The sequence below is a fragment of the Micropterus salmoides genome, unplaced genomic scaffold, assembly GCF_014851395.1.
Source record: "Micropterus salmoides isolate LMB-PRFRI ecotype aquatic unplaced genomic scaffold, ASM1485139v1 Ms_hic_scaffold_10, whole genome shotgun sequence".
In the NCBI taxonomy this organism is placed as follows: domain Eukaryota; kingdom Metazoa; phylum Chordata; class Actinopteri; order Centrarchiformes; family Centrarchidae; genus Micropterus; species Micropterus salmoides.
The window spans coordinates 25,298,651-25,324,795 of record NW_024040041.1 but is presented as its reverse complement, the minus strand read 5'-3'; the positions used below and the strand labels follow the sequence as shown (position 1 = coordinate 25,324,795).

At 41.7% G+C, this 26,145-nt stretch overlaps 1 protein-coding gene across 4 annotated transcripts in view; it reads right to left on the bottom strand.

Moving 5' to 3' along the window:
- The window catches only part of znf385c (zinc finger protein 385C), a 159,465-nt gene that overhangs the window by 19,951 nt on the left and 113,369 nt on the right, over positions 1-26,145 (bottom strand). For all 4 annotated transcript variants that reach the window (XM_038704596.1, XM_038704614.1, XM_038704605.1 and 1 more), the window contains one exon: positions 8,887-9,029. In XM_038704596.1, the coding sequence (XP_038560524.1) occupies positions 8,887-9,029 (143 nt within the window). The remainder of the gene's footprint in view (positions 1-8,886; positions 9,030-26,145) is intronic.

The following is a 26,145-nucleotide window of genomic DNA, read 5'->3' as shown; positions in this document are numbered from 1 at the left end:
GGGGGGAACCGTCTAGTTATTTGAAAGTTGTGTTTTTTTCTATTTTTGTGTCTATATTAGCATTTTCGCGACCCCCATGGGACCAGAGGGGTCCCGACTCCCAGGTTAAGAACCACTGCTCTAGTGTATCCTCTAATACATCATTAGACAGCATCAACATCATGCCCAACTATTTCCAGCAGCTACAGTTATTATATATATATATATATATACACATACATTTATTAGTGATGAATATCATATTTTGGTGTCAGACAGCATAAAGAGAATATGCTCCTCACATGTTAATCTTAGTGAGTCAAGATAAAAAAAACAAAAAAAAACACAACTATGACCTCGAAATCAGGGACAAGCAGGAGTGTCTACCTGTGATAGCTGAGTAGGTTTACAGCATAAATCTGGAATAAAACTTTACTCAATGATTTGGCGTAAGGTCGGATGACCCTGTGATGTGAGAATATTTCAATTTCTCATGGTAAGGACAGTGTGAAATACTCAGAGCTTTGTGCATGACTTTTCTGATATTAGTGGCTGTTTTGTCTACATGAATGAAGTACATTGTTGTTACTTTCCATAAAAGGGAAAAGGTAGAAGTGCATTAAGAGTCACACTGATATGCTTCTTATGATGGACTAGATGATGGCAGTTAGAAGAGATAAAGCGACAAAATCAGAATCAGCTTTATTGCCAGGTATGTGTACACATATGAGGAATCTGACTCAGGATTGTACATTGCTCACAATGTGTTTACATATACAATAATACATTAATAAAATCAGACACAGGCTACAGTATAGAGAACACATATACACACTACAAACAAAAACAATATAGACAAAGGATGCAGGAGCAAAATTATTACCATTATTATTGTTATTATTATGAACATGTCTGAGGTGGATTAGATATACAGGTGCACATACACATGCATGTATACATGTACACAGTGTGATGGAGCATAGTGCAAAGCATACTGGAATAAATAAGTATTATGTACTTGAGGTAGGTGGATTTGGTATACAGTATATACAGTATACAATATGACAATATGAACAGTATGAACAGCTCTGAAATAGAGAACGAGAGAATGATGAATAAACAACAGGTGGTCAGTAAACAGGTGGCTGTTACTGGGTTATTGCATAGGAATTGTTCCTGACACCGTGAGTCAGAAGTCAGTTGTTCATCAGAGTGATGGCTTGTGGGAAGAAACTGTTCCTGATTCTGTTGGTTTTGGCGTACAGTGCTCTGTAGCGCCTACCAGAGGGGTGAGGCTGGAACAGGTTGTGTCCAAGGTAAGATGGATCTGCACTGATGTTTCCTGCTCATTTTTTGACTCTGGAAATGTGTAAGTCCTGAATGGAGGGCAAGTTGGCACCAATGATCTTTTCTGCAGTTCTGACTATCCATTGTAGTCTGTCCCTGTCCTTTTTGGTGGCAGATCCAAACCAGACTGTGATGGACATGCAGAGGACAGACTGGATGATGGCTGTGTAGAAGTGGATCATCAGCTCCTTAGACAGGTTGAGCTTCCTGAGCTGGCGCAGGAAGTACATCCTCTGCTGGGCCTTCTTGATCGTGGTGTCAGTGTTGGACTCCCACTTTAGGTCCTGGGATATGGTGGATCCCAGAAACCTGAAGGATTCCACAGCAGACACAGGGTCTGTTGAGTATGGTGATGGGGGGCAGAGCGGGGGGGTTCCTCCTGAAGTCCACGGTCATCTCCACAGTTTTGAGCGTATTAAGCTCAGGTTATTCTGACCACCAGACAGCCAGCTGATCAACCTCGCGTCTGTAGGCCGACTCATCACCGTTCCAGATGAGGCCGATGACAGTTCTGTCTTCAGCGTATTTCAGGAGTTTGACAGATGGGTCTCCTGAGGTGCAGTTGTTGGTATAGAGGGAGAAGAGCAGTGGGGAGAGCACACACCCCTGGGGGGCGCCAGTGCTAATAGTCTGGGTGCTGGATGTGATGTTCCCTAGCCTCAGCTACTGACTCCTGTCAGTCAGGAAGTTTGTGATCCACTGAAAGGTGGAGGCTGGCACAGTGAGCTGAGTGAGTTTGGTGCTGAGGATGTCCAGGATCATAGTGTTGAACGCCGAGCAGGATCCTTGCATATGTCCGTGGAGAGTCGAGGATTGCAGGATGTAATGCAGTCTGAAGTTAAATGCATCATCCACTGATCTGTTAGCCCTGTAGGCAAACTGCAGGGGGTCCAGCAAGGGGCCTGTAATGTCCTTCAGATGGGTCAACACCACCACCAGATGACCTCAGTTAAGACAGCTGATACGTTTCATCAAACCACAGTGAACGCTAATTAGAGTTTCAGATGACACAACTTTGTGGTAACGTGAGAGGTCTTTGTTTATACATCGACACTCAACATAAAGATGGCCTTGCTTGAGACTCTTAATTTCTTATTTGACACAACAGATTATATTATTTCTTCCTCACAATTTCTTCTTCATGCGTCAAACCATATTCTATCCAAGATGTGTTTTCTTTTTCAAAATGTTTCCATTTTTTTAATCAAATACAAGTTCAATGGAGGCAACTTTGGCCCCCTTATTATGCAAATCGGCTTATTTGTCATTTGGGAAATAATGTGTTCTACTGTCACAATAATAATACATAATGTAGTCTTCAAACTCCTGGTAAGTGCTTGAGTGCGAGAGGCTGAAAAGGCCCAAAATGGAATAAACAATTTGTAACATATGTCATGTTACCTTGACAACGCCAAAACATGCTATGTACAATTGTGGGTCAGGGACTTTTTATTTTATGTTTGTTTCTTCCTTCACGGACAAAGCACTTAAGGGACTGACTGATCTGAACCTATTTCAGGCTCTTGCCTTACAGAGTGGACGAGACGTCATTTTAAAATAATTAACTTGTTTTTATCCAAAACAGCGTCATATTGTATGTGAATGTATTGTATGTAAACTTCTTCATACAGTTGACTATTTGACAGTGGGACGGCTTTATAAAGCGGGGAGCGTGGAGATTTGGGTTGGGCGAATGTGCTTTGTGCATTTTTATCATTCCTGATGGTATGTTGAGTTTGTTGACCTCAAGTAAATGTCAGCAGAGCTCTGCCTAACTTTACCCTAAAATGAGGCCTGATGAGCAGGTTAGGAAAAATACCTGTGTGGGTGTGCAGAACATTGCCCGTTTTTTGGACACTCACATCTTTACTCAAAGGCTAAGTTCTGTATTTTTCAACCTGGACCCTATTTTCCCATATTTTGTGTCTATGTGATTTACTGGGACAATAATTTCTAAATTGGTCCAATATTGAATGAGAGCAAACACAAGCACTTCAGTGGACATACTTTGATGGGCTGCAATTGTCCATTAGGATTATTCTGTTTTTTTATTTAATTATTTTTACCAGCTTCTTTTTTTCCCCAGGCAACGAGGGTAGAATGATTGCTTGATTTTTTTTAATGTCTAACGTGATTTTGGTTCACTCATAAGACAGTAGCCTACTCAGTATGTTTTAGTATCTGTGCTGTGGAAGCAGTTCCTTTGTTCTACTTAATTGAACTGATAATTCATTGATTGCACCTGTGCCTTCTATATTTAAGTGACCTGAAACCATTTCTGTAAGCACTGATGAAAGTCTGAGAAACTGAAATGTTTGATATTGGTCACGTCATTGTGCACCTGAGTACTTTGGATTATGCAATACATTTGGAAGAGAATATTTTGATTTTGGTGATGTGTTTCTGTGGCTGCTCTCAATTGCCTTCACAGTCAAGACAGGAGACATTCTGCTGGTGTGGAATCCCTTTTTCTGTACGTGACTGGTCACTGTGTTTAGATAATAATTAAGATGTGTGCCAGACTCTCTTAATTCCTGGTGCACATTAGAAGATTTTCAAATCTTAACTGATTTTAAAAACATGGCAGACCACAGACATACTGTCAGATGTAACCAATTTTTATTTTGCACATACCAGACGATTTAAACTGCATCTAGGGGTTACATTGTACGGCAGATATGTGCCTAGATTAAAAGGTTATGCCGTAGACTACGAGCTTAGGCATCATTCAAGTTTCTGATGCTGGTAGAGATTGTTGACAGTGAAGGCAAACATTAAGAAAGACTCTCAGTAGTCTTTTCTTTTTCAGTTACGCACATCTAGTAAAGCCATTACACTGCAGACCTTCAGCACGATCACATCTCTATATGAATGAATGAATGCATACACACCAATTACACACAGGTGGCCTTCTATTCAGTAATGAGACATGGTGAAATGATGTGATAAGTTACCTGGATGACAGAGTAAATCAAAGAATGCAAACACACTGTTACTATAGGGAATATTATCGAAGTGCAATACATATTGTATTATCGAAGTAAGTTGAGTGACACTCAACTATAAATCAAAACCTATGCCATAAGTACCTGGATTTAAAGTCAGCCCCTTGCGTTGACTTTAAATCCAGCTTTGTATTGTATTGTATTGTTGTTACAAGCCTCACTACAGCTCCTATTTTAAGTTGGAGTTCACTGTAATATCAGAAATGTGACTGTCTAATGCATTATGAATCATGGCAGCCCACAGGGAAGTGCTTCTGGAGAGGGTTTTGGGCAGACTAATTCAGTTTAACTGTCTGTGAAAAGACTGCAGAGAGTCCCAGAATGGCATACTATAAACAGCAGAGTGAAAGCCGAGGCTTCATTAAAAGCTCTGCATGCCACGATGACAGCTGATTTCATTACGGCACCCTTCAGCATAGTATCACATAAAACAATCACCTTGGATCTCTCCCCAGGCTGGCACAGGTCTTGGCCCAGTCCATACCTCAGCTCTCCTGGGATAAAGGACTCAGGAAAGCCGGGCAGAGCAGTGTAATCACACTCAGTTAGACCGCTCATGGGAACCACACCGGTGGTACTGCTGACAGCCTCAGCTACCCAGAGATCAAGCAGTGCTGGTGTATTGATGGCGACGAGAATGGCACACTGCTTGGCTTTTTTTTCTGATATACAAGTCCAAACGACATCAGGGGCCTGTGCCACAAAGCAAGTTCAACATACTCAAGATATCTTTTCGTTATTTGGCTTCACTAACCCTAACAATTGGGATCAGGATAAGCGGTCACACAAAGCTGGTTATCAACTCAGTAAGTCAACCCAGGGTTTCCCAATCAAGCCATGAGCGTGTTCACATAAAAGAGGCAGTGTTAGCAGCTGGATCCTTTGCACTCTGCTCATGGCACCATTGCACTATTGTCTCAATCTGTCTGTTTTGTTTATAGTGTGTATATATGTGTTCTCTATATTGTATCTCTATCCTGTGTTTGATTTTATTACTGTATTATTGTGTATCATTGTATAAGTAAGCACATCGTGAGCATTGTACAATCCAGAGTCAAATTCCCCGTATGTGTACACATACCTGGCAAATAAAGCTGATTCTGAGATGACCAATCACAAACATGGACAAGTCCACTGGAAGCAGAGCGGCATATGATATTTTACAAAACAAGAGAAAACTTGAATATATAGACAAAGTCTAAGTAACACAGCTGCAGCTGACACATGCAGGACGACAGAAAATCGGCAACAGTGTGAATGCCTAAGAACAGGCGTAGTCTATAATAATGCATTGATTTGATGTGTTCTTATGGCGTCTATGAAAATATTAGCCTTATTGTTTCAGCTCAGCTGTGTGTCTGTATTTCCACGTTAAAAGCCTTGGCCACTGAATGAGTGGTCATTCCAATTCACTTTTAAGAAATTCTCGTCACTTCAAAAATCTGATTAATTTATTTAACACACTCAAATGTGTTTCAAACATTGTTTGAAATTCACTTCATATAGCAATGAAATGAAAAATCCATTCACACCATAAAATATCTTCAAATAGTGGTCGAAGAGACTGAATATCAACAATTTGGCTACTGGAATTCCCCCACATTGCCTGCGCCCATATAGCAAAAGGTTGGGCGCCTCATGACTAGTCTCTATAATACAACATAGCTACTAACCTAAAATACATTCATATTAAACTTAATTTCAATAGGCCTACTAAACTATATGCTCATAATATTCAGCTCACATAAGACAAAATAAACCCATTTTTTAAAAACAGGCTGTGTGAAAAGGACTTGGAAAATAAAAAGTATAAAACACATTTCAAAGTGGTAAGTAGGCTTAGGCCTACTGTAAAAACCAACAACAAGTAGTAGCTTACAAAGCTTTTCAATGAGTCTCTGTAGGATAATGTCGCTATACAAAAGTTTCTCCACATCACTGCAGTAAACATAAAAGCAGCTTATATAACAGTCTGTGGGATTTCCTACAGATGGTGATGTCATTTTCCCATTGAACCGTCTGGTCAGTAGGCGGCGTTTTTAAAGAGTTGCTCTCTTATCTGGAACATAACCAGCATAAATTCAGTATAAGCATAAGTTACCATGGTGATCTACCCCCGGTAAGAAGTGATCCACCGTTGGATACTGAAAACCCAGGGTTAACCCCAAAGTTATCTGGATAAGCTCAAATCCTGCTTCGTGGTACAGGCCCCAGACCCCTCCGTACCATACAAAAAGCTGTGCCATGTCCAAGGCAGCTGCCTTCTCTGCAAGAGTCGAGTCTGTTTACTATGGATTCCTCAAGGGCAGGTGTGAGAGGGAATAAAAACACACCTGACACTGAAACTGCCACGCTGGATTTCTCTCCCTCAGGGCTATCTTTGCCTTTGTTGCTTTATTTTGGCCTCTTCTACATGACTCAAAGCTACCTCTGGGAGCAACTACCTTTCCCTTCACCAGCTGAAGTCTGACCATGGAAACCTAGCTCTTCCACTTTTGCTGCCCTCTGTGCACCTTAGCAGGGCAGGCTGCACACAGCTATTTGTTTTAGGAACTGAAGAATGTGCCCATTGTCTGTCCGCAGCCATCCTGAACCGACTGCTATAAATGCGTCTTTTGTCTAAGCCCTCCCCCCGCTATCCTGGTGCAGACAGAACTTATCCTGAGCCGGGTGGCTGAGTCCATGATGGGGTTTCAGGGTAGGTAGAGAGAAAGAAGGAGAAAGAGACACACAGGGAGATGGGGAGTGGGTGAGGAGGGGGAGGATGTAAGAAGGGACACCAGGGGAACTGGAGGATATTTAGTTTTGGAGACAGGTGCATTCATCTTACCCCCTGCACACCTCCGGGACAACGTGTGCCTTATCAGGGCTCAGAGAACCTGGGGCTCCCAGTTGAATGGACTTTGTGATTAATGCCACAGCTGCGCTGTCAGACTGTGTGTTATGGAGGGTAATCATCTCCTCCCGGGATTGAAGCAACGCTGATTTGATGTTATTTCCGCAGTTATCATAATTTCTGCATTCTGGTTGTGGTAGATTTCACATCCTACCGCGACTTGTATTCTATTTAACAATAGCTGACTGAATACCATTCCGTAAACATGATTTCCTGTGTACAAGCTTGCCGCATTCATTAATGTTTTCTTCTACAATAATTGTTACTGATATGACTACGCATAATTTTAATATTTTTTTATCATACAGCATAAATGCCTGAACCAGAGCTGTGAGGCACAGACATAGGTTTAAGAATAGAAACAACAATTTTCCCATTGAAACATAAGCATAACACAGACAAAACACTGACCAGAGACCTGCCCTACTACCTCCACCACTAATATAAATACATGAGGGTGTTAAAGCATTGAGTGTTTTCCACGCTGCTTTTGCTGCTAGGCATGCTCAATATTCACAGAGCAGTATAGGCGACCTCACGACCCAAAGCAGTGGGCGGCAGAACAAATGAATAAACTGCACTTTTCACATAGCAGTTTGGAGTCTCCCTACTTCCACACATCATACAGCACACGTTTATGTCTCATCCACCCCCTCACACATGTCATCCTCTGTAAGAACCAGCTAGCCAGATGTCTGTGTGGCCCTACCTCCCTCTCTCATCCTATCTTTTTCACTGTGTTTGAAAAGGTGTAAAGTGCATGCTGGAGTGAAAGCCCTGGCTTATGTTTCATTTACAGACCACAGAACTGGAGATGTTTTCACACTGTGCGATGAGGGAACTTAACACACACACACACACACACACACACACACACACACACAGCGTAAAACTAGGATCAAAGAAATTAGAAGTGCCTACACACACACACACACACATACACACAAAATGACAATGGGTAGAGCGCTGGTAAGTAAAGGATCAAAGATACAAGCTTTTAATTCCAGGTACCGAGGCAAGGCAAGCATCAAAGCCAAGGGGCTTAAAAACCAAACAGTTTGTTGCTGACATTCGAAACAAAGTAATAGAGGGGCTCATCTGTAGAGATGTGGATACTGGGGTGACAACAGCAATGCTGAGAGGTGAAACACTGCTCGGATAAAGACTAGCACTGCAGACCTAAGGTGAGGCCTCTACAAAGAAACGGCAGTAGAGTTTATGGGACGAGTGCTGGAGGCCAAGGTCTGGCAGAACAGATAGTGAGATGGTGAATAACAGGATGGCTAGCATTAAGGGCATGATTTTATAGCCTGTCTTTCTTTATATCTCTGACTGATATAGACTCAAAACCAGCATGAAGTTGAAAAGTCCCTGAGAGTAAAGAATTATGTCTTATATGTCGCTACGGTCTGGCAAACCAGTCATTGCTGGTTGGCATAAAACACATCAGCGTGGAAACGTCGCCACAGACACCAGATTTAAAAACTCTGGTATTTACTTGCCGATAATCGGCTTAATCAGAATTGTGTGAAGTGATTTACTAAGGGCTTGAATGTAACGGATGTTCATTTATATGCAAAAGTCCCACACTCTAGCTTTAATGTCCCATCTAATTGCTATTTTCCATGATATCAGGTGCCAAAGAGCCATTGCACTCACCGCGTTAAAGTTAGGGAAGAGGCTGAGGGGAGAGGATCCATTGAGTCTAAAGGGCAGGAGGTGTTTGAGGTCGAGCTGTGGCTGCAGAGGCCGTCCTGGGACAGGGAGGGAAGCCAGAAGGGGGCTGCCCTGGGCCGACGTACCTGGACAACACAAAGAGATATATGTTAGAAGTTAAGAAACAACAGGAAACATTAACATGAGGGACACCAGTGTGATTGTAGGAGTGGAACTGCACTGATGGCTTCCAAAAGGTCAGGTGCAGCGCTCAGAGGAGGCCTGACTTTGATTTATTTGATACCAGAGGCACTGTTACACCTCCATCTGACTCTAAACACACATTGTACAAAGAATGTGTATGAGTGTGCTTGTGAGTGGGCATGTGTTTGTATCTGGGACAATACAGTGTTTGTAAGTAAGGGTGTGTTTCTGTTTTTAGGCAGACAATAGGAAGTGTACATGTGCGTTTTGGGGGTCGGGCAGTTTTGCTGAAGACTTAATACTCTCATCACCCCAACTGCCTGGACTGACCCCCCAAGGATATACCAGCCCTCGTGTACACACACACACACACACACACACACATACAAACACATCAATTAATTACTGATTTATTGGAAAGTTGCCCGTGCAAGGGGGAGATGGGAGATATCGGATTTCAAATAGACCAGGGATGAAGACATTTCTAATTTTCTGCCTGGCTGCATTTCAGTGGGCCGGTGTGCTCACCGGTGCGCAGGCACTTATCCCAGCACCAGGATCAATCATCGATGTCAGCTGCGGGTCACCGTGGCCACCCCATAGTATACCCATCATGCGAGCCCGAGTGCAACAGTGTACTTTATTGTGTGTGATAACGCAGCAATAACTGATCACGAAATAATACCAGCAGCTTTGAAATAGAAAAGATTGGACATCCAAATTATCTCCTCCTCAAGGTAGGGGAGGGAGTGCGAGATTTCAGAGACAGATGGTGGGATAAAAAAAGAGAAAGGTGAAGGTGTCACAGTGAAAATTTGGAAATATATTCATAGCTGCTGGTGTTGGGTACTACTCTGTTTATGTTACAGAGCAATCATATTGTTGGAATTAATAATGATATGTAATAAACACAGTCTTAGAAATGTTTAACATCAAATGACCAATAGAAAATTTCTGTAATTTAAAGAAAGATACAACACAAGGCGTGCTCAAGAAGTTTACCAAATCTGACACTGTGGATTATGTTCAGTGTCAGTATTTTTTTAATGTTTAATGCGAATTGTTTTTCATTAATTATTAGCTTACTTAGTTTGTGTTTGTTGAGGACTGTTATTTATCAGGGGAGCAAACTACCAACACAACTTTACTGTGTCACACTGCCAAAGTTACTATGATAATTCTAGTTTTGAAACACAACAGCTAATTTCTTCAGCCAAAATGCAAATCCTTCTTACAAATGTGTGTGTACTTCAGCAGAATATGGGTCCATGACAGTCAACCCTCCTACCACACAAACCTTATGAAACTTAATAAGCCTATATATCGCACACATCACAGCATGCACACAGCCACCATTAGCAACATAACCAATGACCACTTCCTAAATAAATATAACATACACAACAGTGGCAGCAGTGGCTGTAAAAATAAAATTAGAACCTATAACTTTTTATATAATATATGACGGTTCCCCTCAAGGTGTTAAGTGTAAATGCATGGGACTGTGATGGGATATAGGCTACCCGACCAACCAAGTATCTGGTTTGCATTGGATTTGGATCTTATATAGGTATAAATGATCCGTAGCCTAGAACGTGTTTGCATCCATATACAACATAACATTATAGTAACATAAAATATAGAAAGCAAGAAGGCTGAAAGAGTCTACTCTGTGTCATGAAAGTGTCAGAAGATGCTTTAATCAACAGAACTGCATGAAAAATAAAAGCAATACTAGTGGGAAATGAAGGATATGTAGTAAGAAATAACAGTGTGTGCGTTGCACTCATCTGTGTAGTTGATCTGCTGTTAACAAGGTGTATAATCAAGTAGCTTACACGCATACACACCGGGGCAAACTGACAATATTTTTTATACAAAGACAGGAGTAATTTAATGTATTACATTTACAAACTTTATAAAACACTACTTGAACAGACTGGATGAAATATGGACTTATTGCTCTTAAATATGTCTATGAACTGCAGCGCAACTGCCTAAATACAGTTTAAACATGGCAGCGCAGCAGTTGCTCTGTAAAATATTGTTGTTTTTTGTATTTGTTGTGGTATATTAGTAGTGTTTGTTTCTGAGCACTGGTTTCAAGGTTATGGTAGGATGATGTTACTGCTGTATGGCTTGTGTTAAGTACAGACCAGAGTGATAGATGGGGAAATCTGTCAGTAGTCTGCCCATGGCTTTCTGCGGCTTGGCAGGATGGCAGCCATGATGGGGTGTGTTTGGTTGGTGGATGGGGTTGGGGGGGTGGGGGCTGAAGGACTGAAGCTCTGAGCATATGCTTTTCTGTGCTGGGCTCAGGCTTGCCATTGCCACGTGTGGGCTCTCCTCTGCTGTCTGTCTGACACCCAGAGAGATGCAGGAAAGGACGGACGAAGCCTACAGACACGTGGGCAGCAGCCAACGGGAGATCGCTCACACACACACACACACAACACACACATTCATCACAGAAAACGAGTAGAAGCTGAGTCTTCTCTTGGCAGGGCTGTCAGAGGAAAAAGCTGGGCTTGCAGGGAGGACAGTTATCAGCTAATAGTGCTTCCCCACCTCTCTGTGACTCCCTAGGCAGCTTATTATATCAGGGGCTGGCTGTTTGCCTCTTTGGATGATAACGCTGCCACGGACACGCAGCCCGAATCCAGGCATGTACGACAGCGAGGGAAGGAGTGTGTGCAAGACAAGCATCACAGGCACACACACAAACGCATACAAACTGAATTTCCTACATACCTCCGAAAACAAATAGCTCCCAGGGTGAGATGACACACACATTCAAATAAGGTACAATTTTGTAAATATTGTGTGTGATTCTGGTAGGAGTACACTTTAAAGCACCGCAACATACATTTGAATTTTCAGCACATTTCTTGTTTTCTGTGTTTGTGTGTATGTGTGTGCGCATGGAGGAAGGTTGGTTTATTTCAGCCTGATAACCTCCTTCTATCACACTGTGTCATTTTCCACTCATTTAATGTTGCGTGTGTGTCTGCACATATGTTTCTGTTGGCATGCGTATGTGGTTATGTGCACATACGTGATTTTTGTCCACAGTCATGTATGCGTAAAGGCTCAGATTTATTTACGCCTCACTTGTGGTCCAGGGTCCAGACAACCACTGGCAGTTAAGGCAAGGCCTGAAACCAAATGTCCAGCCTCTTTCTTGCTCTCCCAGATGACTTTGCTAACGGATCTGACTGTCTCCGCCAGTGTATCCCCTGGCAGGCCGCCTCCTCCTCCAACCATCACAACAACACATTCCACCCTCTCATGACTCACTGGACTAGGTTACACAACAACCACCGTCACATTGCATCTACTCGGATCTGTGTATGTTTGTGTGGTGCACCCGAGCCGTAGAACTCAAACATAGATTTTTCAATTATTTTCTACTTGCTCATCTAAGAAAATAATGGGATTCCAACACACACAAGCAAACATGCTGAGCCTTCCATCCTCATTCCTCTTCTGCTATCACAGAATTAACCGTTCAGCCCTTTAGTCCTTTTACTGTAATTCTCTTGTCATCACTCCAGTGCTCCCTTAGGTTTCTGACAAATTGCCTTTTCTCACATCTAAATACTCCCACCCTGCCGCTGTCCTTTGCTGCTGAGCGACACAGGAAGGAGAAAAGGAGAGAAGAGAAAACCGCCTTTCTATTTGTGGCCCAGTGTAATTATGTGGAATAGATGCTGGCACAGCAGGGTCTTGGAATTGGGTGACAGGATCTCCACCTTCTTTTTTCCTTCTGTCTGTTGATGTCCAGCCTCAGACAGTGCATTATTTTGCTTTGGATGAACTTGCTTAAAACAGGTGCCATTTCCAGACTGTCATCACTGGTAGAACAACAGTATCAGTAGTTTGAGGAAGCTCCCTAAAATTACATATTAACGTTCAAGTCACAAAGCCCTCTAGTGGCCATAATCGTTGACGGGAGCAACATAGGGAATAAGATGACAATATTATAGAGCAACAAAGTCCATGTCGGGAGGTTGCGGTTGGGGAAGTTTGGGTCAACAAAACTTTAGACTTTAACACAGGCTCTTTATTTCCCATTGCAAACACAGTCAATATTGTTTCTATAGCCATGGCAATGATCATACCCTTAACCTTTACCACCATAGAGGTCCCGTAACCTTAACAAAGTTGTAATTTTAACCCACACCATCTTCCCCTAAACCTAACCAAGTAAGTTTGGGCCTAAATCTAACAAAACCTTAACCATAGCATTGTCAAATAATAACATTTATTCATTTACTTTTTCTTCAAACAAAAATAATACATTTTCTGGAAATGTTTTTAAAAAAAAACTGTTTGGTTTTCAACAACTAGTTTCAACAATAGTTCACTGATTGGCCCCAACTATACTGTGCCAGACTCAAAAATTCTAAGTAGATGATTTTCAGAATCATAGTTTGCAACACAAACTGAGCTAGCAAGATGTCTCATAGCAATGTGAGGTTTGTTGTCTTTAGTCTGAAGTCTAGACTCCAGTACGGCTGAACACTGTCTGTTGTTATTTCCTGCCCACAGAGACAGAATACACAAGGACACTGTGCTGCTGCTAGCAATGCACCCTTGTGGAAAACGAATGACACTTGTGTATTTGGCTATACTGTTCGGATAAAAAGACAAAAGGCTGCTGGTTGAGGTGAAATAACTTACAAGACGACTCCTGCTGCTAAATCCTTCAACAACCACAACACAGAAGAGAAACTCAGAGAAAGAATTACTTTTTACTGTGCAGTTTCCGATAGACCCTGGCAGAAAAGAAAACATGATGAAATCCTTTGTGTAAGAACATTTTAAAAGAATACACCAGAGATGGAGTTGGCTTTGTGTCTGGATTTGTGTTTTTTTCTTTGTAGACAGTGATTGTGGGATCACTGGGGTAAGAGCTATTGTTTTGTTGATTTCTGCAGAATTTAAGGGCATTATGCACCACATCTCTGCTGCTCAGCTGTGACTGCCTGCTGAGTAACAATTGGACTGTCAGATAGACCTTCGCCATCAGGCCTCCGATCTGATTGTCCAGCTGTGATAATGAATATCTGCACATCTAAACTTGTCCATGTTGATCAGGAATTTGCAAGGGAAATTGCTGATCGGTGAAATGATGAGCACAAAGCGCAGGCACAACATGACCATAATTACTCTGCACCATGTGGATGATTCTTTCATTAGCTGCCAAGTACACACAATAACCTCTTTTTGATGATGTTAAGCACAGTCCTCATATGGCAGTACCAAATGTGCATACAGTCTAGTCTTGACACGCACACTAAGAGTCATAACACGATGTTGCTCATTGTGCATCTGCCACACTGTTGCCACACTGTTTCACCATCCCCCAGCCACCCCGTAAACTTCCCAGAGGCCGCTGCCCTGCTTGATGGGAAAGGATCTGACAGGGCAGGAAGAGCCAGCAAGTACAACGCTCCATATAAATATAGAACTGGAGCTTTTTAGTTACAATAACCCAACCAACAGAGCATTTTTTTAAACCAAGGTAGGAAATAACCCAAGATATGTTATGCATACAAATGGCTGCCTGTGCCAGGAAATTGTAAATTGGCCTCATGCTGTATTAGAGACTCACGGCCATTCGAGGGCATTAAATGACAATCTACTGCCTCTGGATGTCCAAATGTACTCCACCAAGAGACAGAGAGAGAGAGACAAAGAGGGAAGGAGAGGTACAGAGAGAGAGAGAAAAGTGACTCTTAACAGCCAATTAGCTTCCGCTTGATCAGGAGGTGGTGTGAGGGCCACCGTGGGAACCATTATACCATGGACGGAGAACATTAACCACAATCAGTTTTAATTAAAGACTGACGCTTTTTATTCCCCTCCATCCCCAGCCATTCATCCCTCACTTGTATTCTCCACTCCTCCTTGAAGTATGATGATAATCTGCGAACCTGAGTTAAAGATAGGATGTTACTGGACTGATTAAATGAAGCAGTGTAGAGATGATGAAAGAAGTTCCATTAGCCTTAATTAAGCCAATTTGATTAGTTCTGTTGCATGAAACAGCCGTGAATTATATGTTTCTCTACAGCGTACACGTAAATATAAGATGCAAACCTGGAAAGTGGCCAAATAAATGAATGATTCTTGCTGTTTTTGCCTTCAAATAGATCTTTTTGGAGACTTCTGTCTGCAAGCAACTGTCCTATTTCAGTAAATAAAAACTATTTTCAATGGCATGCAATTTAAATTTTCTACAAAGAACCCTCGTTTTATTCTCCCGCCTTTCTCCTGGTCACATTTCCTCACCTTACCTTGAAGCCTTTAAAGCTGTTTATTTGAATTATGTTTTTGCTCTTTTTTTCTGGGTCACTCAGCATGTCTTTCTGGCTGCACTGTGATTGTATATTGTGTACTGGAGTGTGTAAGTTGATGACTGCGTGTACTGCACACGACAGTTTGTATTCACTTTGTGCGCAACAGACAGTTTATGCGGTAAATATGAGCAAAGAATATTGCAGCACAACAGAGTTCCAACTTCACCCTGTTTGATGCCTGAGTAGTCAAGTGCTTGTCCTCTCCAGTTTGTATGTCCATGTGAGGGGATTATACTGGAGCAGAGATACTGGAGTCCACCGTCTCTCATAAGGTTGTGAAGATTTTTCTTATGAGGATTATATTTAATCTCAGCACCGTTACTTCCTTTCTGCGACCCTAGTTTAAACTAATCTGCTCTTTAAAAAAATCTCTCATATGTAGTTCTGCCCTCCTTTCTCCTTTTCCCTGGATTGCAGGAGGTGGCAGACTGCTCCATGTGGCCTGATTATATGCAAGGCTAAGCACAGTTTGACCCACGACTGAAAGTAGAGCACTCTCAGGAAGAGAGATGACTTCATGACTTTTCTTTCACATGAAATTCTAAAGGAATTATACAAAATCAGACACTAAAGCCGTTGAGTTTACCTCTCTGTCAACCCCAAAACCTCAACTGTACTCAGACAGGCTTTTTGCTGTCTTGGTGGCTCCGATATAATTACTGGACTTGTTTTAGTGCTTAATTAATCACAGAACACAAAATGAGAAGATGTAAGTGACATATGTGTGCAGGATATTTATAAGTAGATTTAGACCTAGGCAGCTCCATCACAGAGTGGACAGAGACATGGAGAGAGGACATTGAAGTTTAAATAAGATCAATATACAGCTTTTGGCTTTAGCAGCGATGCTCCCTCATCACAGAATGATATCAACCTTTGCCTCTGTTACTGGCATTGACAAATAAGATTAGGGTTCAAATTCAATGATGAGAAGTACTGTACAATGACAGAGACAAGGTCAACATTTTACTGTAAGTTAATTATCTGTAATTTGTCTGTTATAATGCTACATCATATAAATTGTACCTTAACATTTCAGCAGTATGTTTGGGTCTACGGTGTTCGGCTTTGTAGTGAGTTGTGGCAGTCCGGCGGTGGTAACAGGACCTTGTAGAGATGCTTCTTCTCCCGGGGAGTGTCTATAATGAGTTCTGTCAGGCAAGCAGTGAGCAGCGCGTTGCTACCGAACCCAACCTGAGCAGAGGCAAGGCCCATCTGTCAAGCAGAGACGATAAGCCTGGAGCCATCCAGAAACAAATTGCTCAGCTTCCCCACTGTGAAGCCCTAAGAGGCAGCCCGCTACGGGCTGGCAACAGAGATGCTACAGATTCGTAATGCTACGCCGGAAAAAGGAGGTGGAGCAGTGAAATATCAAACACATTAATCTATGCAGATGGTGCCGATGGCCAGCCACTGCTCTGCAGCAGCAGCAGCTGTACACAGAACTTCAATGAGACGATAAACAGCAAAGAAAGAAAAATAAATCTGAAAAGAAATTATAATGTTTTTTTTCTGCTTTCAAGCCTTAGGGTGAGCAGCTTTAATAAGTCACCCACACTTCTCCTAATCTCCTCCCTTAGCTTTACAAAGATAATGACAGCTGTTGGACCTTTCCCTCTAGGTAAAAACAAAATGAACTTTTATAACACAGACACTGTCATATTTTACCTCTGATCATTTTCGTCACCTTTTCAACAAACAGTTTAAACATCTGTCTGAGAGAGTCAGCGTTGCCCTCGTCTCTATTTCATTATCATAACTTGCATTACCACCTTGCAGCGGCATGTCAAAAAACAAATACAAACTAATTCAAAGCTGTGCCATGCCCACACATATGCAAAAACCCAAGTCTAGGAATTCTGCGAGATTGACAGGAACTCAGATGAGGTTCATTTCCTCAGCAAATTGAGTAATCTGTGGAAGTGGTATTAAGTGCAACATCGTTTTTTACATGAATAAATATCAGGCTGGTCAACCAAGCATCACACAGCCATCACGCCATCTGTGACAACTCATTATAAATTGATTTGACATGGTGGGCGAGCCGGGCTAGTTGGTTTCTCAAGGAAGAGAGATGTGGTGTACAGGACAAAATAAGCATGAGACAGAGGTTGCTTTCTAATTTTAACTCCTCAGCTGATGAGAGGAGCAAGAGATAAAACACTCAGAGGCAGACAAAAAGATTGTGACGAATGTGAAATGAAAATGAAGTTGTAGCAGTGTAGAACGCCTGTGTCTCACAACACACACACACACAGGAGAAAAGCTCTTTACAATTAATGAGTCATTATCACAGCTGCAGCTATTCTCTGAGATTCTTTGGTATTGCAAGTGAGAAACTTCCCTTTATTTATATAATCGACACTAGCAAACTGCTTGCAGAGAGAATTGTACTGTACATTACTTGTGTATTATTACATCCATTTTTATGCAAAAGAGCTCTGGCTAAGCAAGTTGTATTTGCAGCAAGTCAGTAAATTGCCTTCCCAGAGCAGATTTATTTTTTTTTGCTATCAAATGAGCTGCTGATCATCTTCTCCTATTCCACCTGAATTTGTTTTTCACAAAATGTCTCTTTCCTCACTCATTCCACCTTTCGAGGATCTTTGTTTTAGACTTTTTTTAAAATAACACACCTAATTTGAATTCTGCTTTCAGGCATGTTTCTACGGCCAATTAAAACTCTTAATGGAAATGTGTACTGGCTAAAACAAAGCAAAGCTTTCCTGTTCTTTTCAAGTCCTAGCTGTAGGGCCAAATATGTCTTTCTACATTTTAACACAGCAGGGAAGTGGGAGACAGCTCCTTTATTATTTGAGGAACAGAAATGCAGTTACATGAGAATTTTGGCAAAGGATCCACTGTCGTAATAAAAGTCATTCAGCTGTGACGCACAGTGGTAATGCAATTAGCTCACACTCTATAATGTAGGTAACACCTCAAAAAAAAAAACATGGTAGCATTTCAAAGATAAGTCAATTCATACATAATTTTAAAGCCATCAATGCTTACAATTCCCTGACTAATGTCAAAACTGAGGGACAATTTTGTGAAAGAGTTAACCCTAAAGTGTCCATGCTTGGGTTTAATGACTGGCTGAAGGACGTGCCTATGTCAAAAAGCAATTACCCCTTGGTTGCTTTTAAAAATGCCCTCATTCTCAATCAGCAGCGTCCTCGGGAAACGAATGAGCTAATTTTGCCCAACCTGGGCTGTAATTGTTTCAAATCAGCCTCATGCCTCAGCGTCACTGCCAGCATAATTGCTCATGAGTGTGAAGATTAATCTACAGAAGCACATCTGTGGGACTTAATTTACAGGTCACAGTGCCCTGCCTTGTGGATCCATTAGACTCATTTGGTTTTCAATACTGTACAGCATATGCAGCTAAACAAAGGTGAAATAATGGTTAGGGAAATGTCAGCAAACAAGCAAACGCAAATCCCAACTGCTCAATGTTTGTACACAGTCACATGCATTGCTCCATGAAGACAGATGCAGAAAGACCCCTGTTCACGAACAGTAGGTGATGTGTGCATGTGTGTGAGCACAGCTAGTGCAGCTGTCATCACCAAATGTTCTGTCTCTTATCATGTCCACTTCTACACAACTATTAATGGAGGAGTAGAGTCAGGCTGAGACACATTTTTCAAATGAGGAAAAGTGTCATTGTTTGCATCGCTGGCCTCCAATCAGCGGCAGCTAAGAAATCAGCATTTGGATTTCGAGCCACTTTCAGGCTGAGAGAGGACGGGCCGTTCGACAGGCTCTCTGAAGAGAAACAGCTGCAAGCTGCAAATTGGAAAGCCTTTGTGAGAAGCTGCCGTGCCCTTCCTCCTCTCCTCAAAGTGTTGGCATGCAGACTCCTTTCATTCCTTCTGTGTAATTAGAAAGATGGGAGAACGACATAAAGCGATGATTCTTCATAAGAGGCCTTGTATTGTAGGCAACACACCGGAGCCAGGCAGCCGGTGTGTTTTTAAATAGGAAAACTACAGCAAAGGTTTTAACACCTCGATTCACAGCCACAGCTGCCTACTTCCTTTGGCTTCCAAACCCTCTTTAACATGACGCACCAGACACCGTAATGTGGTTGAAAAACAATCAATGTGACCACCCATGGTGGTGTTACATACCATCCACTCCAGCTTTAGGGCCCTCCTGCTCTGCCTGGGTGCAGAGAGGAGACATGGGGCTGAGCAGATAAGGATTCTTATCAGAGCTTGTGCAGGTGTTTGGAGAAGCAAGCCCTTAACAGGATTCCTAAGTTGCTATTGGCCAGCAGGATGTGAAGAGAGTAAGAAAAGTAGTGGGTGGGTGGAGGTTGTGTTGGGAGTTGTGTGTGTGGTGGTGACGGGTGAGCGTGTGGCCAGGGTATTATAATTGTGAATCCCCTCAGAGTACTGCAGTACTGTGCGTCTTAGACACCTGCTGGTGTGGCGATAAGGAGTGAAAAGCAATCACTCCAGCTACCCGTCAGCCCCTACTGGCATCTTGCTGTCTCTCCACCTGCTACTTGGGTATTGCTCTCAAATATAACTTTCTGTTATAGGTCAGCTCCCACTGCGAGCTGTTACCTTGGGGAGGACAGAATTGGAAAGAGGGAGAGGATGGGAACGAGGAGAGGAATACCAAAGGCCAAGAGAGATGCTCTTTTGTTCAGTAAGCCCAGTTAATGCGGTCCTACTGTATCGGTACAATCCTCCTGCAAATCTAGAAATGCTAAGCAGTATGTGTGGCACAAGTTCCTCATAACACTATAAGCTGCCATTTCAAACCAACTTTATCACCCACAGAGGTCAAGGACATACGGTCTGGTTCCAAGTGGGTCCTTAAACTCTCCGGAGAGTGTTTCTCATTAGTGTGATTCCAGCTGAGAATTATAACGTGAATCTTTGGGATAAATCTTTCCTCGTCATGGAGAGACCATCAGCTGTTGCAGTCAACCAGTGCTGACTCCTGAATTATTCATTTTCTGTTTACAGCAGGCGACAGGTGCGTGACCTCTGTGATGAGTGCCCAGGGCGTCTGGGAGAAGTGATGACAAGGGAGGGGAGGGGGGAGGGGAGGGGGGAGGGGGAAGAAAACTGCCAATTTGTCAGACTCAGGTGTTGCGGAGCTGCTTTTGCTTTTCATGCTTAAAATTTTAATTCTGTGGGAGCGAATACAGCTTTAAGCAGACTTTTAGGTATGGCTGCATGGAAGGCCAATTCTGGGGGTGTAGCAGGAGCGTAAAAAAGCAAGTGAGGTGAAATTAATGTTCCCCAAAATATTCGAGTGAAACTCAGGGTGGCAGGGGGTTCGGGGAGGTCTGCCAAGCTTGTGCGGCACATCAGCTGAGTGGCATTTACTGTAACCTTTCCCCTGGCTTTTAATAAGCGTCACAGAAACAGCAGAAACACGGATCACTGCGATTCACTGGGGAGCAGTGGGAATTGCAAACAGATCTCCCACCGCCCGTGGCCACACAGAGCCCATAAACACCATGAAGTCAAACACTAACTTGGTTTCAGATCTATGAAAACTTTAATATCAGTATGAGAGCACAAATTAGATGTAGTAGCATACACGTATGGCAGTTACAAAAATAAGAGGAGCACTGCTGAAAAAAAGTGAACAGGGAGTGATTGATAAACAGAAAAGCTGGGAAACAGGCAGATGTTGTCAAAAAACACAGGCCATCAGGTTTGTTTAGTTTAACACCAAAGAAATACCAAACTGAATCACAGGAATTCAATCTGTTTCACTCAGCATGAACAATAGTCTCTGACACCTGATAGCTCAAGAATAAGCCTCCCATTTAAGCACACATTGGTGCGGGCATCTGCATGAACACACACACACACAAGAATGCGTGCAAAAGCAAACAGGCACACATGCTCTCTGCAGAATGATGCATGGGTTTCACCTTCAGGCAACTGGGGAAAAAGTCAGACATTTCTCCCCTTCGGCCAACTCCTGCTTCAGACAAAATAACAAACGGCTGAATGATATAGTGAGCTGTCCCCTCGGGTTGCAAAGTGGGAATGGAACCACATCTCTGAGACAGCAGCTACAAATGGCCCATCTCTATAACAGCTCTCTTTCTCTCTCTGGTTCTCTCAACTGTGCATCCACAGAGACCTTGGCAGATCTCAAAGACAGATTAATCTCGATTGAAAGTTGCTGAAGTGTCCTCAAGCGTCAAAGCATTTCTACTGATCGCGGGAGAGCACGGTGGAAACAATCCAATGAAAAGACAGAAAATAAGCTGTGGGGTCATTTGGGATGGACGAACACCCACAAAGCGACCAGTACTGTTAAGTGCACACACACTAGATCAAGCCCTCATCATGTGAAATCTTGATTTAACAGACTTCTTCCCAGTCTGACTGTGGTAAGCTTTGGACTGCTGCTGTTGGAACAGCATGAATCTCATATTTCCACCACTCACACCATCATGAGTATCAGAGTTGTGGCTGCAGAAACTCTTCTTCTCACATGAACTTAAATCATCTGGAACATGATTTTAGTGCAGCACTGTAACATTACCACTTTGCAACACTGCCTAAACTCTTTTTATCGGGAATCACTTGAAGGCAGAAGACTGACAAATGATGCGTAGCTATTTAATACTACACTGTAAAACATAATACAGGAATTTAGTGGAATCAACTAATCCTAATTAAGTTAATGTAAATATATGTTTTATTTAAGTTAATTCAACTTAAATTTTCAAGTTTTTAGTATTCAAAAAAATTTCTTATGAAGTTCCTCTGACTTGAAATGATGAGTTGAATGAATGTACTGATACATGTACTGTAGCCAGTGGTGGTTCTAGACCAATTTTATTGAGGGGGCCAGACTGGGGCCAGTTGTTTTGTCAGAGGGGCACATTCACATCGGAGACAAATGAGACAAAGGCAAAGTTCAAGCTTTCAAAATGTTCCGTTTAGTATATAATGTAATGTTTTAGTATGTTTCAATAACTTATAGTTATTTGTTTCAGTAACAGGATCTTTTCAGTAACTTAGTTATATATTTATTAAATTACATTACACAAAAACAAAACATTCCTGTTAGAGCAGTAGGCTACTGTTATTGCTTTTTGTGGATGAAAAGTGCTGTTTAAATGCAATGCATTATTAAATTGTTACTATAATAATTTACCCTTTAAGGACAGGGACTCCAGCAATATCTAAAGGCTATCCATGCAGTGGAAACATGGATTACAAGGACAAAATATTGTCTGCAGTGCTGCATTCAGTTTAATTTTTGTCGCAAGAAGATACATTACTATGATTACTGTAGACCAGGGCTATTCAATTATAAATTCAATTGGGACGGATTTTAAAACTAGGACACAACGATGGGCTGGACATTTTCTCAGGAGTTGGGATCATTAAGATTTTATTGACACACTTGTATTGGTAATACTTATTGGTTCAGTTCTTTATTGATGCTCTTATCAGTCCTATTTATTACTAAATAAGCAACAGGATTTACAGCAACAAAGTCACTAATATCTCACTCGAAACAAATTTAACATGTCAGTAAAATAAATATTACATATTCCTGACATCAACATACTGTGTGAAGTTTAGAAATTATGAACAACTTGGTCCCTGCTGTCCTCCTCCCTCCGCTGCTGCTGGTAGAGAGGAGGGCTGGTTTGTCTCAGCCACCAGCCGAGTTTATAATGTGCCATATTTTAATGTACAGGCAAACTAAGCTAAACAGTTACTAAAGACAGACAGCTTTCACTTCAGCTTGTTTTTAACAATAAGCTATTAGCTGAACTAGCGCTGTGCCTGTGTAAAACCTAAAGACAGCTGCAGTGGATGAGAGACTGAGCAGATTAAAACATACACACGTTTTGCGTATTATGCTTATTAAACAGGTGTGTCGGTAAAGTAGTGGCTTTTTTTTTGTTTTTTTTAAACCTGTCCTGCCCAGCAGCCTGGTATAGAGTATGATGAGCTGGATACCATATTGTGCCAGACAGATTTTACTTTAACAAGAGAGTATTAATATACTCCTTTGTCTGTTTTATTATTTATTTAATTATGTATTGATTTGTCACCAGGCTGGACAGGGGGGCAGACACGGGGATAGGGGGGCACAAACAGGCAGCACAGAGAAAGGACAAGACCTGCAAGAGAAGGGAGATGGAAGGTGGGAATAACAGGGAATAGCAGAGGGAAACACCAATTGCAGAAAGCAACAAAACCTGCAAGAGAACCGAGAGGGGGGCTTGGGGAGGAGAAAAACAACAACAAACAAAACAAACAATAAAAATAATAATGACATAGTAAGACAACTAAGAGAAAAATGAAAACAAGAAACAGTCACACACACTAAATAAGCAACACAGCACAGCCACAAGAGCTGGAATAATAACAATTAATTTAAATAAGTAACTGAAAGAAAAGCATCAGGAATTATTCTACCAGGGACAACCTAAATTTGTTTGTGTCTATGTGTGAGACTGTATGTGTCTGTGTGCGTGTGGGTGAATGTGTCTGTATGTGTGTGTGTACATGTGTGTGCGCATAAGCCTGAGAGTGGGACGCTACGACAGTGCCACACCTACCCCAGCAACAGGCAGGCAAGAACCCCAGTTGCCAATAGGGGTAGGAGAAAGAAAAATATATATATATACAAATCAAAAAAACAAAACAAAACAAAGAGTCCCGCGGAAGACCCCGACAGACGCCGTTCCATGTGTTCGCGCGTGCATGCGTGTGTGTGGAGTGGAGGCGTTCTGCAGACACACAGAGGAGCGGACAGGCTGCAGGTCCGACAGTAAGCGTTGAGCCTTGATTGGCGGTGATCGGTACAGCGCAGAGATGAGAAGGAATGATATACAGTAGCTCATTCTTTAGATACTTTCATATACTATACATGTAGTGTAGGTTTTGTATAGGCTATATTAGATCATGTGCTGGGCCACATGGAGGTTGCTTCGGGGCTTCGGGGCGGCCCGCGGATGCTAATTCATTAGGACCGCCGTAGACTTTTCGTTCAGAGGGGGGTCCATAGGGGGGTACAAGGGCTGTGTTACAGGGGCACTGGCCCCTGTTGCCCATTTCACATGATGAGGGCTTGCCACAGACTGTAGCCTACTAACTAAGTCTACTAAGACTTCCTAGACTTCCCGATTACTGGTTTAACGATAAACCATGATAAAATTCCAGACGGTTATTATTAACATACACATTTTAATTACCATGATAACCGGTTCGGTTACCATGTTATTGCAAATTATAAATTCACGGCAAAAACTGTCCAGCATCAACCGAAGTTTGCGCTACACATTTTTCTGCTGCTGTGTGCGTCGTGTGTCTGACTATTCATCCACTGCACATGATGACACGTTACGCAGTTTAGTCAACCAACCAACATATCTTTTTATCTTTATTTTAAATCCAACAGCTATCAAATTAGTGGTAAAAGTGTCAGAGCAGGAGAAGCGCTACAGACTCAGTATTTACGTCAGTTGTTGGGCTCATTGCAGACACTATCAGTGTCTTCTAAAGACTTATTTGTTTTCATGTAATTGTGCATTGGTCATTGCATTACCTATATAATATAAAATATAAAATCTTGATAATGCACACTAATAGCGCACTCACAGGAGGCGATCGTTCGTTCGTTTGATCAGTGTGATCGCTCTGGGCACTATTAAGCTGGCACGGTACGCATTTAATGTGACCACTAACATAGCTACAGAAATTACTAGAGCTTGCCGATATCTAGTCCTGTATATCATATTCTCTATTGCAAAATCAATGCATTTTGGGTGTTTAATAATGACCATCACATGCTTTACATTGCTTTCTTAGTGCCTTCCTTGGTTAGGATGCTCTTTTAATTTGCCCGTTTATTTTGAACATAACTCCATCATTAGCATCCTTGTATCCCAGTGACATAATATTCGTGATAACTGAAAGAATGGGAATTTTCTAATACATCTTGTAATCATAAAAGTATTTGATATTTAATACCCACAATAAAACCCTTTCAATTTAAAGCACCTAAAATCTTTGTTTCTCTAGAACATCATAACCAAAATTAGCAGCAATGGAAGTTTTTTTTTTTTTTTTAAAGCAATTATTTATTGTTGAGTTTAATCCTCAAAAACTGCTCATCAAGACTGAGTGGGTTTGATTTGATCCGATTTGATTGACAGTGACCAAAAAAAACCACCAAAAACTGCCATCAGATTCTAATTCATTGTTATTAAATCCTGATTGGTGCACAGAAGTTCTTTCATAAGTTTAAATAATTCCTGCCCTCTTCAAAAGAGTGAGAGAGAATGGCACAGAAAAAAACACAAATATACACCGTCTTGGTATAACTAAGACAGTTCTAACTTTGGCAGAAAATAGTGTTATGCCAGACTCATAGTTAGAAGCAAATAGGGAAAATGTGTTTTCAGGGCCGTTAAAAATCAGCCAGATAGTAAGGCTTTTTAATTACTGTTAACAGTGATTTTGTTTTATCTTGGACTATTTCCCCATTAGAGGTAACACCTTTCTACATCACATGATGCTCAGAGGGAGAACTTTTTTTTTTCTTGTCATCATGCAAATATTATTTATTAGTCACTGACAAGTTTATGGGACTATACCTTTGCTCATTTGTATTGGTAAGGCAGCACAACGTTTTTATAGGGATTGTTGAATTTTTTTGTACTGATTAATTAGTGACT